The sequence below is a fragment of the Rhododendron vialii genome, chromosome 7a (genome assembly GCF_030253575.1).
Source record: "Rhododendron vialii isolate Sample 1 chromosome 7a, ASM3025357v1".
In the NCBI taxonomy this organism is placed as follows: Eukaryota; Viridiplantae; Streptophyta; class Magnoliopsida; order Ericales; family Ericaceae; genus Rhododendron; species Rhododendron vialii.
The window spans coordinates 35,154,716-35,174,506 of NC_080563.1; the positions used below are offsets into that span (position 1 = coordinate 35,154,716).

The following is a 19,791-nucleotide window of genomic DNA, read 5'->3' on the forward strand; positions in this document are numbered from 1 at the left end:
AAAAAGATGAGAATAAGTAATTTTTTTTGTCTTATTGATTTTTTTTTTGCTTTTATTCAAAAAATTATAAATTTCGATCAAATTTTTTTACTTTTCCGATTCCTCTCATCAAAACAAATTAATAAGTCACAAAAGTTTGGCACAAAACAAAAAAAATACAAAAAAAATTTGAATAAGGACAAAAAAATAAGTCAATTTTTTAATCCAAACCCTTTGCGGGACTACTATGAGAGAAATTTATTCATGGCGGAGCACAATTTCACAGGTCCATTCGCACAATTAATGGATGAAATGTGTTTTCAATTTTGACTGGTCAAAATAATTGTTACCGATCACAATTGATTTTTAATTCGGATCATTCAAAATATTTTTGAACGCGTGCGATTTAGCACAAAACAATAAAAAAAAAAAGAGAGAAGGCCATGCTCCTGGGTGGGGTGGGGTGGGGTGGGGTGGGGGGAGAGAAAGAGAGGAGAGAGAGAGAGAGGGAGAGAGAGGGAGGGGGCCGTACTCCTCAGGAAATACTTTCATTGCCCAATTGCAAGGGTGGGGTGGGGTGGGGTGGGGTGGGGTGGGAGGGAGGGGGCCGTACTCCTCGGGAAATACTTTCATTGCCCAATTGCAAAAGAGACAGAATTTGGTGGGTTACTTTCATTACTTATTGGGTCATTTAAGTTGACCCAATTGATGCCCAATTATGACCCAACTAATAATGGATTAGCTGGGTTTGAACTCATTCTTACCAAACTAATAAATGGGTTGGGTTGGGTCAATTTTTTAGTTGATGGGTCTGGGTTTGTTAATGGGTCTGGGTTCAATTTGCCACCCCTAGCTCAAAGCTACTTAATTTTTTTCAACTTTTTAGCCTATATTTTAAGTGGTACTTAATTTGTTAAGTAATATGAAATGTGGTTATCAAACCTACTGAATCACTTATTACTTAATTGATTCAGTATTAAGTGCTGAATTTAGGTTATCAAACAAGCCCTAGTCTTTAATTTTCAGCATTTCCCCTGTGAAACTCTTTATAATTTGTTTGGCCTGCTGCTACAGAGAGGTTCCACTCACACCCATTTTGACACCCAATCTCAGCCATTCATTTCAATGGCTGAGATCAAAACACACTCTCTCCTCCCTCTCCCCTCCTCACCCTATCACATCCCTTTCTCTGTAAACATATCGACGTCCCTGACGTTATCCCTTCCTCCCTGTAAACACCCGATGCCCTCTCCCTTCGCCCCTCCATCTCAGCCACCTCCATCTCTTGCGAGTCTCCTCTCCGACGCACCTATCTCCGGCAAGGATCCACTTCTCCGACGACTCTCTCTCTCTCTCTCTCTCTCTCTCTCTCTCTCCATATCCACTCCTTCATCCCTCTCTCTTCCACACGCGAAGCCACAAAAGCAATGGTAAAAATTCATCCAGCACTGTTGGACATTGAATTAGGTGCTCTGAACTTGGGTATTCTTCTTCCTTAAAACTGGTGCTACTCTATTTCTCACTTTGTGTCTCTTAGATAAATTAGGGCTTTTTTTCAAATTTTCTTGAACTTGCCGATTGTCATATGGTGTAATTTAATGGAATATGGTATACTTTATTGGGATTATATATATGTAGTTTATTGCCATATGGAGTATTTTATTGAGTTTATATTAAAAGTTGGGTTGCTAGAATTTAGTGGTCCAATAACTTGCCGAAAATTGTGTTACCTTCTTCTTCTTCCTTCTTTTTTTTTCCCATTCAATGTCATTTACAATACAAAAATTGGTTATAATTTTCTTTGCCCTGGATGCTTGTATATTGAGTAATTTGATTTGGGCTAATATTCACCATAATAAGTGTTCACGACTTGTGAAGGGTGAACAATGGAAGTAACTTTTGGAGTGATGATGTCGAAGTAGATGGTTTTTAGATTTCAAATAACGATGTGCAAGGGTTGAAATCACTGTCAAGTGAGATGTATTTTGAGACAATTGAACAAGCATGAAAATATTATGAGGACTCTGGTCGACAAAATAGTTTTTGGATTCGCCGGAAAATGGGTTGCCGGCCGGTAATTGGGTTGCCGGGCAGAATGGGTTCTGGGAAGGTGGGGATGTGTTGGGGGAAAGAGGGAGGGAGAAGAGATAGGGTGAGGAGGGGAGAGGGAGAGGGAGGAGAGTGTATGTTTTGATCTATGTCATTGAAATGAATGGCTAGGATTGGAGTGTCAAAATAGGTGTTAAAATGGGTGTGAGTGGAACCCTTCCCTGCAAGGGAATTTAATAAGCCATTCTATAATTCAAAGGTCTATGAAATTAAAACCATGGAAGACAATTTGTGACACATCCACACCTGCAATAACTTGTCATCTTATCTTATTTAATAAAACGGTCATTTTAATAATATATCGATTAAAACCCAAATGATAAGATTGAATGATATTTGCCCTGCGACTGTCCTTGCAGAATCATTTGCGATATTGACGATGTTAACTTTTCTTCTTTTCATGTTTGAGGAATGATTTGAGGAAAGGAAAGATAGGTTATATATATGGTACTATTATTTTTGGTCTCAAAGCCTTTATTTGAGAACAAAACTTCTCGGCAATTTTATTGAGAACCGCACGAGCTACAGTTTGTCATTTGTTGGCCCTTTGCCAACCTAATTTAGTAATCTGTTTCGTTCATGTTGTAACTCTTGTCGAAACACATTGACAGATGTTCAATCCACATGACATTAGATCCAAATTATGCATTTCGACGAGTTCTACAATATGTGCGGAATCGGTTATTGAATTAGGTCTAATAAGGGACCGGAAAATGGCCAAGTGCAGCCGCGGTTCCCAACGGATTTGCTGAGAAGCTCTATCGACAAATAAAGGCTATTGGGATAGGAAATAGTACCGTGTAAACCTATCTTCTCTTCCCCAATTCATCCCTCAAACATGACAAATAGCTAACTTAACCTTACTAATATTGCGAATGATTCTGCAAGAAGAGTCACGTTCAGAAAAACGAAAGGAAGGCCTAATGAAAAAGGCAGATGAGATTACCACGTTGTGCATGACTTACTAGGCGTGTTGATGTGTGCGCCATCATTTTCAATCCTTACAATCCCAAGTTGAATGTTTTTGAATTAGAGATAGGGTGTTGGCAATCCCTTGACATTGTGAATCCGGCTTTTATAAGCCCACATCATCACCCATGCACGAATCCCATCATTTTTAGTGGGGTCATTAACGGGGGATTATGGATATGTGTATATTTGTTTTCATAAGATATTTCTTTTAAGTACAAAAGATTAAAGATTTACTTCATAAACAAATGCTCTAAAAATAGATAGAAATACTATAAGCCCATCACCCATGCACAAATCCCATCATTTTCAGTAGGGTCATTAATGGGGCATTTATGGATATGTGTGTATTTGCTCTCCTATGGTATTTCTTTTAGGAAAAATCTAAAATCAGCCCACTGGGTTGACAATAAAAAGTGTGAATGTATATTAAAAAGTGTAAAAATATATATATAAAAATATGTGTTTTCCTTATTCTCTTGTGTGCTTATTGTCAACCCACTGAGCTGACAATAGAAAGACTGTTTCTTTTAAGTACAAAAGATTAAAGATTTACTTCCTAAATAGACGCTCTAGAAATAGATATAGAAAATAAATTACAACTCGATAATTAGGGATGTAATTAATTGTGTGTTTTGTCGTGAAATTTGTCAATACAGAGAGACCGTGACCGGTGGTCCTGTGTCATCTCCTTGAGCCGATTCTCCATCTCTTGTTTGATCATCAGTTGCTCTTGTGTCTTCGTGATGCCTCGTGAAATTCTCCTGGTTCAGCATTATTTTATTTTGTGCTCCAACTCAGACATATTTCTAAATCTCGCGATAACATGTTGAGTTCCTGATTGAGGCCAAACTTCCGGCTCAGGATTGTAAAGGCCGAAAAATTACAATAGCGCACACGTCAACTGCACGCATAGTGTCATACGTTTTCTTCGCGAAGCCGAAATTTCTTGGGGGCGGCTTTCGTTGTAGAATCATTTCCCATGTAGGCAAGGGTCCTTTTTTCTTCTTGTCATGCTTTGAGGGATAATCTAACGAATGTTAGATTATGATGTTGGTTTTTCTTTTGCGGCAGTAGTCTTTTTTTTCTTTTTCTTTTTTTAAGAGGCAATCAATTCATTTCACAATATCCGAAGGTAAAAGTCTGAAGGCTACAACGATTTCATCAGAAAATACAAGAAAGAACCAAAACTACTAAAATCTAGACACCGGAGCAGGTGAACGTAAATAAACACTCGCAAGTCCTTTGTACTAGTTGGTTTATTAATACTCTATGTTTCTAATTCCTTAAAAAAAATAATAATAATAATCCAATTCTTGATCATAGTGATAATTCCAAAATAACTATGAACCAGCACGACAACTATAAATCTACATATACTTCAATATACACGCTAGTATTACCTCTATTCACAATGTCTAATGGGTGACAATCAATCAACTCACAAGGGTTTTTCGTTTTTTACTTTATACTTTCTTTTTTATGTTTTTTTTTTTTTTTTGGAACATTTTTGTTTTCTGAATAAGTCAGCCATCTTACAAGATTTACATGTTGCTCCATCCTGTTGTCCAGTTTTCGAATAGTCATCATCTTCCCCAAACCTATGAATGAAAAAAAGAAGTCACCATCATTAGTCGGCACAAAATATTGGTGCGATCCCATTTCTTGGAAATACAATACTAACGATAACAAAAGCTTTCCCCGAATGAATATACAGTTGACCATATCCAAAATGAGAGAAAACCTTAATTGTATCTATCTGTGAGTTATTATCATACACTGTAGATCTCAAGGTTCAATATGCATTACAGCCAAGGAAATGGATGAGTTAAAAAGTAGAAACTGGAGTAAAAGATTTGGAGATTCGCCGCCTCTCAGCAGCAACAAACACGATGGACAATACTTCGATCAACCAGAAAATATATTCCAACATCTATATAGCATCACGAATTCGAGTTCTAAAAATCAGCAACTATTCAGAAATTAAGCACATCCAAAGGTGATTCCTGCGTTCAAAATTTTCTGTAGTTTGGTTTGAGATTTTGGATTCAGGTTGATTGATGCCATATTGTGTGGCCCTGATTGAGATGAATAAGATTCAGAAACTCCCGGTCTAGTTTTGTATTTAGATCAGATAACAGATTTGGAACTGCCCCCAGTTAACAGGATGGCAAAACTCGACATACAGCAGCAAGGACAAGCAAAAAAGCTGTGCCAGTGTAAGCAGCACGTCACATAGATAGTTTTCTAAACCCACAAATAAAACATGAGGACGATAGAATGTTTAGGGGCACTGATTCAGTGGCTAAAACTCGGGCAATTAACGCTGAAGTTATCGGTTCGAATTGGGGGTTGACACTTGGTGCATAACTAGGACTAAACAATGTACCTTAGAATCCCATTAATAGGGACTAAACTGGGCGTGGATTTGATTCACAAGCTGCCATTTAATGTCAAAATACACAAACCGGAAGCAACACAAATAGCAGAAGCACAAAGAAACTTGAGGGGCCATCCACACATGGCGCAAAGCGGGTCAAAGTGAAGTTTGCCTTAACAAAAACTCCCTCATCCCATCCAGGTTTGCTGAGAAAAATAGACTTTAGAGCTTTTGAATCGTACCTATGCATCTCAATGTTTGTCTGTCCGATAACCACCACATCTCCGTTTGTTTCTAAGTAAAATATTTTCCGATGTAAAAGTTTTCCCATGTAAAATGACAAAAAAAACTGAAGTTTTGTTTCTATTTTCCGATGTTTGGTTGATAATTGTAAAATAATGTAGGTATGTAGGTATGTATATACATGTATGTACGTAAGTATTACATACAAAATTTCGTCGTATTTGATGAGAAAGCACATGATTAGGTCATAGGTGGATAAGATTGGGGCTGTGGGGGGCCGAGTAAAGTAACGTAATTATTTGTTGAGCAGTGAAGCCAAGTTCGGAAAATGACTTGCCACCTTTTCAAGAAAAAAACATTTTCATCCATATGAAGTAAAATGTTTTACGTGGTAAAATATTTTCCTGTTTTTTGCACAACCAAACCCCAAAAAATAAGTAAAACATTTTCCAGGAAAATATTTTACGTCCAAACAAACGGAGCCGTAGTTCCACTTTATATTTGTTCGAGCAGACAAAGGCATAATTTTATGTACCCAAACTGGTGTTGGGAACAATGCCCAGTTCAGTATGCGGTTGCATTCCTTGCAATGAAAAAGTTGGAGCATTAAGTTTGTACAAGAACATGTCAGTACTGAATTGCTTTAAAAACTCAAACTGTAATAAAAACGATTCCCCAAGAAGGAAAAAACAACTTACAAAAGTAGCAGGGTGTTCAAGCACCAGCTCATTTCTTCGTTGCATCAATAATCATGGCTCGTACCCAATGCTCAACATCCTCAGTTTGTGATGGAGGAGGAGGAAAAGTGGGATGTTCCACAAGGTCCCATTCTTCTATAAGGTTTTCATTCTTTCCAATATCAGACGGTTCAAGAAAACTGGCAGCAGAACTTGGAAGGTTACTGTCTCTCTGCATGGATAAAATAAATTTGCCAAAAACAACAAAATTGAAAACTTGTCAAAGAGCAGGCAGATAAAAAAAACTGCATCAAAAACCAATCTCAGATTATGCAAAGGTCAAGTTTTTATACCAAACAATGGGTCAACATATAGTACGTCCCTAGAAAGCAGTATACTTCCAACACAGAACACAACATACGTAGAGCGCACTTTGTATGACACCATGAACTACTTTCTAATAGTTTTTCTATAAAATTTGGAACATCTATTTCTTTCTTCTGGTAATGAATCCTTCAAAAGCCACCAGCATGTACTCTTAAGCTACTGAGGTAAACTTTTCCACATAGAAATTTCCTTTATGTACCAAAAACGTTTAGAGCACAAATGTGTCATGGACTTGAGAGGTCATAACCCCAAGGGGTTGGCTTGGTGGTCAAGGCTTGGGACTTAGGGATTTTCTCCCTCCTAAGGTCTCAAGTCTGAAACCTCCCACGTGCTATCAACTCTTATGGTGTCCATACGGAGCTTTGCCCCGGCTTAATTGGACCCCCTGCTAGTAGACAGTGGGATTGGGTCCCTAGGGATTCGTCGAGTTGCGTCGAAGCTAGCCCCACCACCATAAGATACCAAAAAAAAGACTCATGAACTCATAATCCAGTTCATTACCACCACCTCTGCAAGTTAAGAAATAAATAAGTGGGGAACAAAGAACAAATCAAACGCAAAATCCCCCTTGTAAGTGAAGCTGAAAAGAAAATCCCCCTTCTTGTGACTTGTGAGGTAGGAAAGACAGTGTTTTTAATTTTTTTTTTGATCAGCAAAAAAAGTTTCCCCATCATTAGAAATAATGATACAAAAAGAAACCATGCAGTAAGGAACCAACACAACCCTAAAACAGCCCAAACCCTAAGCCTAACCTAAGCCTAAACCCAAACCCTAGAGGCCAGACCGACAAACACCAACCCATGTCACCGCTGCCGAGCCACCTGCCAACAAAGCAACAGCCACCCAAACCAAGAGGCTTCAAATCAACCCAAAAACACAGCTGCCCAAACACACCTCCTACCACCAACCACCGCCATCAGCCGCCACCGTCGCCGACTAGAGAAGAGCCCAGCCGGTTTTGCACGCACGCTCCGAACCACCAAACGGACCAAGGCATAGGGCGGACCACAGAGATCAGATCTGAAGCAAGAGGAGAGGAAGCTCGCAAAATCAGCTGTGCGAGAACCCCAGGCTGTTTGGCATAGACCGATCAACCCAAGAGATATTGACAGGCGGGATTCAGAAGTTCAAATACCCATCCGCCTGCAAGCCGCACTCCACCTCACCGTTAGGCCCCAAGACTGGATCCACCCAACAGAGGATCCGACAAGAGAAACGACGATACAACTGGAGAAGGGGCTAGGAAGGAAAACACAGCGCTGGCAAAGAAAACAGAGGAAGAAAGTAGATCAGACGAAAAGGGAGAGGGTAGAGGGAAATGGGAGGAGAGAGCCCAGGGGGAGGGAGGAAACGCCCCCCCCCCCCCCCCCCCCCCCCCCCCCCCGATGAGAAACCCTAGAGGCTGAGACGGTAGAGAGAAAAGGGTAGGGGTTTTAGAGAGAGAGAGAGAGAGAGAGAGGAGAGCTAGCAATTTTCAATTTTTGCGGCTCTTCAGAAAACACAATGTTTAATGGGTTCTCAACTATAATAGAACCAAATAAAGCAGATTCATTAGTCACAACACAAAATAGTTCTTTAAATGCAAAGTCAAAGGCTGGCATACATACCGTCACAGGAAGGGTATGTGCACTCTCCAGTAAAGTGCTTGACGAAATGGCTGAATTCATGTTCCATGCAGATTTGTTCAAGTGCGGAACTTGCTTCGATGTCCTGCACAACAAGATCAACCAATGCCAACTACAATGAGAAGAAAGCGCCAAACAAAGCAAGCATAACCACAATTTACATGACATTCGGAAAAAGTTATTACACGCAGAAAATCAATTTTATGCCAATATTGAAATGTTCTGCAATGATAATAGAAAATGAACAATTTAACCTTCCTAGATTTCCTTCAGAGTCTATATGGAGGTACTTGATACAAAAGCAGCCAGAAAAAACACTCATGCTTTTCTATTGTTTGATAGACAACCTACTAAGAATAGATATATTTATGTTGCACTTTATGCTTCATATAATTATTCTAATTATACCGCAGCTGAAATGTTGGGAGACAGCAAAGACTGGAACAAAAAGAAGATTTTATCAATATCATAAGGCAAAGTTTCAAAACATGCCATATAAAGGAGACATCACGCGTACATAAAATAGATTAGGAAAGCAAAAGGTTTATACAGCTACTTGTCCATCAAACAACTCAACAAAATCAAAAATTCTGTCAAACAGAAGCTTGTTAAAGTACTCGAAACTCACAAGGAAGGAACCACTGCACCATCAAAAAATCAACTATTCTGCTCCCACAAATAATTAACAGAAAGCGGAAAGAATCTAACGCTATCTTTTCTTTTTCATCCACCCTGTATCCCCACCTAGGAAGAAGGTCAACAGCTCCATGGGGAAAATCAGCTCCACCCCAAATCAAGGTTAGGTTGAAGCCCACTCCCCAACTGACAATTGTTAAGGAGATGATCCATCAATTCACCATTGTCTTTGCACATCAACATCCATAAACAATCACTCAATTCCTTCTTATCAAAGTGTCGAGTTCGTGAGAAAAAAACTGTGGAGTTGGATGTATCGTAAGGTGTGCACCATAGGAAGAAAGCAACAATGGAATGAGCCTTAGCACCCCAAATTGCTTTCCAAGGGAAAAAGGCATGTGCCAACCAATCAAAGCCTCAGGTCAAGTATAAGTATTTCGAATCCCTTAAAATTAAATGTGAGAACTAGGTTATTCAAGGTCAAAGACTGAGAGTCACCAAAGAGGCTTAACTTGAGGTTAGAAAAGAGAAAATGGAGATTCCTCTCAATGCGATCCAAATTAGTGAAACCGAATAACTTAAGATGAGAAATCTAATGTTAAAGATCAGTAATCCAACTTGACAATCTCAATGGCCCTTTAGCATTTCTAAATCTTCAAAAACCTTAGTAGCTTTCTATTGAAACACTTCCTTGGCCTATCTCCAAGTGTCTTCCAGCCCCTAGCTTATTGAAGGTCACCTGTTTAAAGATCCCTAAGTGTCCAAGTTCCAAAGCAATTATAGAGTACCACTTACGGCAGTATGGCCAGATCAAAACAGTGGTTTTCTAGAGAAGTTGATAGATAGAGGATGGATTTGTATGTTTTGAGACTCAATCCCTCTATTGTTGTTTTGAATGTAACCATGTTTTGCAATGATGTTGGATAGGCTTCTGGATGACATTTATCCTCTTGTATTTTGAGATAGGCTAGTAAGCTATAGTCAGCCATCTTAAGTTATGTTACAATTCCTGGAAGCACAGGGAGCTACTCACCACATGATATATGTATCAGTGTAACTGTTGGACATAGAGAGCTAACACGAACAAATGCAGTGTGACTGTGATTTCACTAGTCACAGGTTCCACATAGAAAATTACGTGTAACCAAGTTTTGCAATGATGTTGGATAGGCTTCTGGATGACATTTATCCTTTTGTACTTTGAGATAGGCTAGTAAGCTAGAGTCAACCATCTTAAGTTGTGTTACAATTCCTGGAAGCACAGGGAGCTACTCGGCACGTTATATATGTATCAGCGTAATCTGTTGGACATAGAGAGATAACACGAACAAATGCAGCATGATCTGAGATTTCACTACTCACAGGTTCTGCATAAAAAAATTTATAAACTGATCATGACAAGAGAAATATTCAAATTAGGGAAGAGAGAGTGCACTCTGAACATCACCACTCTCATCGAAGTCCCTTGTGACACTACACTCTTCCCATGTGTATTTGTCTTCCAATTGTGCCCTATTGTATGGCTCAATCTGTAGCCCACCTACCAAGAATTTAGGAAGTTTGAATTTATCTTTTGGCAATATTACTTTTTCAACTTAACATTTAGTTCATGAGACCATATTCATTCAGGGGTTATAAAAATTTCTGTTTTTCTCAAACGCTGAGGAAATAGTGAGCCCAATGAAGATGCCCAGTTCAAGTATCGCATGAGGGAAAATGCAATAAATACCTTGAACAAGCCACTTTCAAGGAAAAAACAGATCGAACTTCCTTGGAAGAAGAAAGCGTGGCCAGCAGCTTTGCAAATGCTTCAAAAGTAGATACCTCAGAAGGAACATCTAAGCATAATGAGTTATAACAGTAAGCTGTCACGCATGCCACACTTTTCTTGACAAGTGAAATCCCTTTCTGCAAATCCTGGTGAGTTTGAACAGAATGCGGCGATGCCGAAGAATAATTGAAGCTGCTACTACGAGAAGAATCTAGACGGGCTTTCCTCTCAGATTCCATTGAAGCGACGCCAAAATTACTTGAGCTTCTATCAGACCATGAAGTATCCCCGCCACTGGAGCAACTATTTTGGCGTGGTATAAATAGTGGATATTCATTGCTGCATGAAATAAATTATGTATCAATGCAATAGTTGATAACTGTAAGTAACCACTATTTCAGGTAACAAATACCTTCTTGAAGATGGACGGGCATCCCAATAGGAGTCTCGTTGCCATATTCGGGAGCACGAACCCTGATGAGAAAAACTACGCATGAATATGAAGGATTTATTACATCAAGATAAGCACATGAAAGCACCAAGCATTGGTTTCTTGTCATAGCTTTAAATCTTGTTTTGTCCACAGCAAACACAATTTCAAGATGGTATATTTATAAGGAAATTTAACTAGAAATAACCAACGATAAATTATCAAACAATAGAAAAACAATTAGAAATCTAAATCTAGATTCTTAGAAAAGAAAATCCTGTCCAGGCCACATTAGAGTCCATATCATATGACAAGGAGAAAATTCAGCATAGCGGAAAAGAATTGTTGAAACATATATGCAATGGTTTCCACAAGTTGATTATCCCTAACACTAGAGAAAAAGTACCAAGAAATATAACCTTATCTCTGCAAAAGCAACATAACTTACACTACACTGGAGGGTACCATACATCTACATAAAGAGACGTATACAACAATCCCAACCAAAACCCGAAACTTTACCAATTCAAATCAATTAACTTGTAGGCTACATCTTTGCTCAATACTTGTGATATTTCTTTTGCTATCTGGCTTTTAAGATTTTATACCTACTAACATATTTTCCACTCAAGGATATTTTATTATACCAGAGTGAACCTGGAACACCTAGGAAGAACTCAACACAGTCAAAAACAATTAAGATAAGATGCACAAGTAACGTTTTGGCATATATACATTAAGGTACACGAAAGCTTACCGCAAAGCCCGAGTTATGAAGTGCAGGAGCAGCAACATTGTGCACAACAAGATTTAAAAGTTGCACCATGTACCTGAGTCCCAACAATGATAACCAGTGGTCACCGAAGAACGCAATAAAAGCTAAGTTGAACCAAGATAACAGAAGAAAGCTTCTATAAAAATGATATTGCGCAAGAATATAAAGGATATGATGAAACTCTGCAAAAAAAATTCCAGAATGCATCACCATAAGATGTCACATGAAACTCGTGTTTGAATATCTACAGTGGAACTTCTTCTTAGGAGCGAGTGTTCAAATCTGTCCAAAAACAGTGGAAGAGCACAAAAATAACAAAATCCTTCTGGTAACAATGAGATCAACAAGCTCTAGAATACGATGAATGCACAAACGCTCGCCACATGGCCGCAAGGCTAAAAAAAGCAGGCTAGCTCTTTTGAAAAAGTAAACACCAGAAGATTACACATCCATGCTCTGCAATACTAAGACTTCATTACCCTACATCATCGAGTTATAGTGAACCATCTTCAAATAGGTGACTCCAGCATATGCGAAGTTTTCAATACATGCCGCTCAAAGAAGCCAGACATGAAAATGCCAGATCGTTTTCCTTCTTTGATGATTCTGCAACGGTTGTGTCCCCCTTGCGCTATGTACAATACCTTTTCCCTTTGTTTCCGGGGAGAAAAAGGGAATCAAATGGGGGGAGTGACTAGATGCTGGAGTTGGTTCTCAAAGGGAGGAAGAATACCAACTTCATCATCATAAATTGGCCAGTAACAACAATAGAAATGTATAAGGTGGAATTAGATTGAGAAAAAAATACCCCAATGAGGCAGCAAGTTCTTCTGAGGAAACTGAATGGGGGTCAAGTCCTCTTGGTAACCGTGCATTGCAAATCTGATCATATTGACCGCTGGACCCATCTTTCCTCTCCCCATCTAAATTCAACTGTAGCACGATTGCGATATAGCTCATTCAAATCCAAAGAACAATTATCCAAAAGACTTATCTCCTAGGTTAATGTACATGCTCACAAATTGATCTATGCATTGAATCAGAACACTGAAGTTGTAAACTTCGAATCTTAGATGAATATAACACGAGGCCAAATTGAATTCCAACCAATAAAATTATATTGAACCTTTTTTCGACATTTTCCCGCAATTTCTAGATGGATATTTTGTACAGACAATGTGCCATTTTAAGTCCGTACTGAACATCCATCTCATACGATGCAAATAATAAATGTAGAAACCTATTATAACTATGGGTGGCCATTGTGTCGTGTTGTGTTCAAGGTTGTGCCAAAAAGCAGTCACCCTTTAACTTCAAGTTGGGTTTGAGTCCATGTCCAAAGCTTTCTTGAACATGTTGATATTTAGTTGAAAGAAGTTACACTTCGTAGTCTTCAATACAACATTGAAGGGTCAAAAAACAAAAATAGGGAAGGACATCCATATAGTAAATAATACAGCTCTTCACAGAGTGGAGATTAGGAGTCGTAAAACAATTTGAGCAGCTAAGCCCAAATAGTTGAGAAAATGCACCGACACTAAGCATCAGCCCTGCGGTACACATGGGTAGGGTCCCAAATGAGGCCACAAAGGGCCAGGTTCCAAGTCATCTCCTCCTGGAGCAACTCAAAGAAATATCCAGGTATTAACAGTGCAACTGGAATAGGAATCTACACATGTTCTAAAGGTCAATCATGTTCTCTTCGAAGCCAAATCACCTTGTTGCCATGAAAATAGTATAAACAAATAAAGATAAGAGGAAGTCCTTGAGTTCACATCTTCACAAGTACAATAAAGTTGAGTATTGAAACCAGGCAGGCAAACAATAACGGACGCAGAGGAACGATAAGTTCTAAAAGGAAACCTGAGTATTTGTGGTTGTTTTCAAAATCAGTTTTCAAGACAATTCCAAAACAAAAACACTCAACCATTTTTATATCTTATTCATTTCTGCAACGAAAATGGCTTTTGAGAATTTTGAATCCTTTTGACGTTTTCCATACAATGAGCTCTTTTCAAAGTAATATTTCCCTTAAAACAAGTTCCGATAGCAGTCAGGTAAGCAAGTATTCCGGGGTTTTTTTTTTTTTCAGAAAACAAAAACAGGGAAAAAAAAAAATCAACTAAGCAGCTCCCCAATTTCATATCCAATTAGGGGTCCATCTTCCCCCCAAACCCCCACCCCCCAGAAACACATATACATATGTATATATATGAACAAAACCAGCGGTAGGAATAAGTAAATAGCCCATTTGTTTACCTACAAAGGACACCATGTGTCATAGAGAAATACACAACAAACAAAATCTTTGCAGGAGTACCAGTAGAACATTCTATAAGGTGGGCTTACCCGACGTTGTGGGAACAACTTGCATATCTGTTTGATAACAACAGACTGTTTGTGAAGACGTTCAGAGGTAATTGCCATCTGCAGTTTAAAATATCCCAAGTATAACAAAACTTCAAAAAGCGAACGACCAGGTTATGTACCTTCCTATTTAACATATTTTGATCTGGTGAAAAATGCAATATCTTTATTAATAGCTATCTCCAAAGAACTTTTACTACAAAAGTCAAAGGTTGAAAGAAGGAACAAAAAAATGGTACATAATGAACTAACACTCACATGCCCCAAACTCTGCGTACAGATAAGATTAGGGTACAACTTCTCCAGTTTTTCCACACGATTTCTTTCCAACTGCAATGAGAAGTACAAATCCAAAAAACATATCTTCATCTATGCAAACAAAGAAAATCCACTTATGACTTCGAGAACAGTACTTGTACAGAAGTTGAGAAAAAAATATATTGAAAATGAATCGCACTGTCGTCATGGCTGATTCAAGCAACTCGTATTTGACTTTTAAGTCGTGTGACAACTTCTCAATCTTGGCCTTTCCTACAGAAAACAAGCTCATAAAGTAAAATACACATACTTTACAAAAAAATTGCACACAACAATGTAGGCCCTTGTAGGGAAACCAACCTTGTGAATACTGTTCTCTTCTAAGACGAAGCTTTTCCCTGAATCTTGCAAGCTTCTCGTTCTGAAGTACTCTCCAACTGAGTTGATCATCAGCCTTACCCTGATGATGGTTGAGAAAAAACTCTCATCAAGTAAGATAATTTTGCCAGAAATGCATCAAACAAAAGCAAGAAAGAACATAAACTATTTACGCATTGCGACTATCAAGATGGCAATTGGAAAAGGCAGCAGCAATAGAGTTAACAAGGATTAAAAAAAAAAAGGGATACTCTAAGGTATCATGTAGAAAAGAAAACTCCAAATAACTACAGAGGCGCTATGATCCCATTTGGTTTAATACTAGTGTCATGATGACCAAAACATGCTCGCATTCACCCAACACCCTCATTGTCCACATTGAAGGTACTTTATGAAGTGGAATAGCAGAAAATATCGAGCAGCCACCAAAATATAGTTGGGGTAATGCTTTTTAGAGTTTTATTCACTACCAAATCCCACTTTCCATATGGTGCAATCCCTTTTTACTACGTCGAAAAAGAGCTTAATGTAGCATTCTACAATGAGTCAACAATCTCAATTCAGTGAGCCTTTATCTCAGGCTTTGAAGCACGGGTACTCCGGAAATGTCGCCATACGCGTACCGGGTACGGCAAAATTGTATCGGGTACTTTTGGTAATTTTGGGTACGTCAAGGGTACGTTTTAGCCCAAAATGAAATTTTTTCAAAATTTCTGGTATTTTTTGTAAATAATTATAAAATGTGGGCTTATTGTGTAATTTATTTGTCATTTATAAACACAATTACACGACAGAGATCTTGGAGATCGATCTAGCCATCTAGGGCTCCAAATTGGAAAAAAAATGTAAGTTATCTCTCTCTCTTCGTCTCTCTCTCCTTGTCTCTCCTCTCTCTCTTTCTCTCTCTGTATAACTTTTTTTATCGATAGAAATAATCTCTCTCTCTCTCTCTCTCTCTCTCTCTCTCTCTCTCTCTCTCTCTCTCTCTCTGTATATATGTACGAATATATGCATGTGTAATGTATATGTATATATGTATCTGAAATTCTGAATACTAATAGATATGCAGTAGATATGTATATTTGTACTGATTTTACTTTTTGTTGGTAAAATGGATTTATATTTCATTTTATGAAATAAAAAATAGGAAAAAATTATATATATATTCGCCGTACCCATACCATACCTTTCTGGGGTTTGCCGTTTCCCGTACCCGTACCGTGTACCGGTACCCGTGCTCCATAGATCTCAGGTCATTAAAGCAGCAGCAAATTCAGATTGAAGAATCAGTGAGAACCAATGTCTCTTCTTTTTTCTTTTTTTTTAGAAGTGCACAACCAATGTCTTGCATAAACCTTCAAAGGACTTGGAATGTGGAAGATAATCTCAAATTCCCATATTTTTCCTAGAGGTCACTACACATGTTCGTTTCACTTGCTGGACAAAAGGAAGTTAGTCACAACAAATACGAGAGCTAGAGGATGGTACCAAGAATAAGCATTCCCAGAGGGAGAACCAAAATGACACCACCACTATGGATCAATGAAGGAAATATGTCTGAAGGGCAAAGAAGTTTAATTAAATTTTATAGCTATATAAGGGACAGAATTGCACTGGATTCTGACTTGGCAAGGAAAACGTGGGAATCAATTTCCCAAGGAAAAAACAAATGAATTTGAAAATAGCAGAACCACTTGTTTCAACTGACAACAAAGTTACCTAACTCTCCAAGGCAATCAAAAGATGGTACAAATATCATCCTCTGGGAATAGTAAGTTCTGTGAAGCGAAGTCTCACATCGCTTGGGTACCAAAGTAATGTGCAAAATATAAGCGTGAGGGCACCCTCACTTCAATAGCTAGCTTTTAGGGTTAAGTACTACCAAGACCGTGTAACATGGTATCAAAGCTGGGTAGGGTGCGTGCCCCTGGCCTGCACGCGGCAGGTGCTGCCGCGTGAGCACGCTGGGCGTGAGGGAGGGTGTGAAGCGATGTCCCACATCGCTTGGGTACCAAAGTAATATGCAAAATATAAGCGTGAGGGCAACGCCACCATCACTTCAATAGCTAGCTTTTGGGGTTGAGTACCACCCAATACTGTGTAAAAGTAGAATCAAGAACTTCAATATTTAAGCTCAGAAAACCAATAAACTAGGCCACAAGTTGAATTTCCCCCTCAAGGAGAGTGGTCAATACATGTTGAGGATGTTAAAAGAAATAGAAGATGACCAAAGGGGACATGGTTGTTGCAGTCAGAAAACACATGGATGCAATAGCTTACAGACTTAACTCAAAACATTGCTACGAAAAATGGAGGAGAAATGATCCAGTAGTCAACCACAAAGTAACTAGGACAAAACCTTGATGAGTTGACAGTTGATGGAAGCTGTCCCTTGATTCCCAAGAAACCAAACTATCACTAGTAACTTTTCCACCTTAGAACATGATTGCACTCACATGTATCTTCCAGTATGGAAACGCGGTTTATCATCTCCATAAGCAATTTTTTTTGCTAATGACCTCAGTTTTACATTCTGTACATGCTCTATATTCCAAATCATACCTAGAAAACCGATACGTACAAGTATGGCATATGAAACAGAACGATAAAACAGAAGCAATTTTTTTTGCTAATGACCTCAGTTTTAAATCCTTTACGTGCTCTATATTCCAAACCATACCCAGAAAACTGATATGTACACGTATGGCATATGAAACAGAACGATAAAAGTTTTACAAAAATGACAGTTTAATGACTCACTGTCTGTACAAAAGCCTCAAAGGCAAGCCTACCCAAGGTGTTGTACTCATATTATTTAGTAAGATTCATAATCAAATGTCTATTTATGCTGGAGACCTCACAGTTGTTGTATTTAGACAAAATTACCAAGATAGAAAGAAGGCTACAAGTTCACAAGGGACAAAATCTGACCTTTGCCACGAGCACTTCACTCAATTTTGAATAAAGTAAATCCCGGCGAGTCTTCAAGGACTTCAAAGTAGTGTTATACTCATTCAACCTGCATTTAATTGAAATACTATATAAGATACCTCATAATAACGTAAGCATTTGCAAATGATGTGTGAATCTGTGATTACTAACATTAGAAACTAACATTATAGAACGGAGCTGTTCAAAAAAAAAAACATAATAGGACAGCACCATTGTGCGTTAACAGATTTGTACACGCGCTTACTGAAAACCGAAGAGGTCAGTTTTTAATTTCAGATTTCTATATACACATTTGGGTCTCCCTTATGTATATGTGTATTCCATCTGGGGAATTGTTTTTCAATTTGGATGGTTTTGGTTTTGGTTTTGGTTTTGGTTTATGTAATCTGCACTTGTCATGTGTCCTATTTCGCTTGTTCGTTTATTCTTTCAACTAGATGTCCGGGCACACGCGATGTGTGTGCAAATCGTGTTATGCAAAAGAATGAAGAAATCTTGAATTCAGATTAATCTGAATTCTGGGCTGTGAAAGTAGGAAAAAGGGAGAAGGAAATTGAGTGGCAGGTTTTTTTTTTTTTTTTTCCAGCTTAGCCTACACTAGGATGGCAACGGTGTGGTTCGGTTATTGACAAAACCAAAACCGGAACATATCTCTAAAACCACAACCACAACCAAAACCAACAGTTTTCATTTTGTCCAAACCATAACCACCACCACGGTTATCAGTTCGGTTCAGTTTTTCACCCAAACCAATGGTCAACATTTTTAATAAAGTTAAAGACGCTAAATATTCTACAACAAGATGTGCAAGACTTTGACAAACCCTAACTGAGTACTCCTGATGCTATAGGTACATATGCATATAATATATATAAGGATATTTGTGTAATTATCTTGCAATTTGGTTACGGTTCAGTTTTTGGTGCGGTAATCACATGAAACCAAAACCGGAACCAAATGGGCCAGTTTTACCAAAACCACGGTCAAAAAATCGGTTCAAATCCGCACCAATGCACGGTCAGGTAACCAACGGTTCGGGCAAGATTGCCATCTCTGCTACTGAAATTATAAATTCGTGATACTAGAACGGAGAGTAAATTCACCTGTAATTGACACAAACTGTGCAAATGGATGCAAGATTTGAGTTCTCGCATATAGCACAGCAGCTAGGTTTTCTCGTCATCATCTGTCTACCTCTTCACCAGTCACAAACCCTAGCCGACAGCAAATCCAAACTGAGCAGTGCCAACCCTGGGCAGAAGGCACCGCTTAAAAACTGCTAAAAAGAAGGAGCCCTAAATTTGAGAAATATAAAGTACTTCTGTTTAAGCATCTAAATTATCAATAAGAAACAACAGATAGACGATCAGAGAGAGAGAGAGAGAGAGAGAGTAACTGTTCTTATCGTCGCCGGAGCTGCTCTTTGGAACTTCTGATTCTGATATTTGGAGAAGTAATTTACAGGTCCGACATAACATATTCTTGGAGGCGGGGCACACGCAAAAGTTTCGCTTATGTCTTTTTGTCCCAATAAAATACACAGGCTCTGTTTGGAATTTAAGAGAAAAAAAATTCCCTTTCTATTGTAGGTTGAAATGAAAAAATAATAATAATAAAATCTTCAAATTTAGTGAATAGTAATTTTTTTTTCTCCTATTTTCTTTTCTTTTCTTTTCTTTTCCTTTCCTAACGATTTTTTTGGAATTTTTGGGATTTTTCTTATTTTTATTCTAATTTTTTGAGTTTTATTTTTAATATTATAAAAAATATTTGGGTAAACATCATAATTTTATACTTTTCTGATTCGTGTCGTCATTCGTCTTGACGACACGAATCAATAATCCACAAAAATTAT

At 38.3% G+C, this 19,791-nt stretch overlaps 1 protein-coding gene across 9 annotated transcripts; it reads right to left on the minus strand.

The window, feature by feature from the left end:
• Positions 1-4,269: 4,269 nt before the first annotated feature.
• LOC131333273 (uncharacterized) lies at positions 4,270-19,473 on the minus strand. Of its 9 annotated transcripts, none has more exons than XR_009201764.1 (16): positions 19,333-19,473; positions 19,040-19,212; positions 17,916-18,003; positions 14,967-15,066; positions 14,806-14,879; positions 14,607-14,678; positions 14,331-14,408; positions 12,790-12,914; positions 11,964-12,036; positions 11,189-11,250; positions 10,735-11,115; positions 8,352-8,454; positions 6,403-6,589; positions 6,216-6,263; positions 5,447-5,643; positions 4,270-4,658 (listed from the first exon to the last, which is right to left on the minus strand). XR_009201764.1 is itself a non-coding variant. In XM_058367725.1 (14 exons), exons 2-13 carry the CDS (start codon positions 19,120-19,122, stop codon positions 6,407-6,409), a joined length of 1,422 nt encoding a protein of 473 aa, XP_058223708.1. In that variant the 5' UTR covers positions 19,123-19,187; positions 19,333-19,473; the 3' UTR covers positions 4,270-4,658; positions 6,379-6,406. The 9 variants fall into 9 exon arrangements, 5 of the variants coding, with proteins under 5 accessions (XP_058223708.1, XP_058223711.1, XP_058223707.1 ...); XR_009201762.1 differs by having other exon boundaries at positions 6,379-6,589; XR_009201763.1 differs by having other exon boundaries at positions 5,447-6,263.
• Positions 19,474-19,791: the final 318 nt, after the last annotated feature.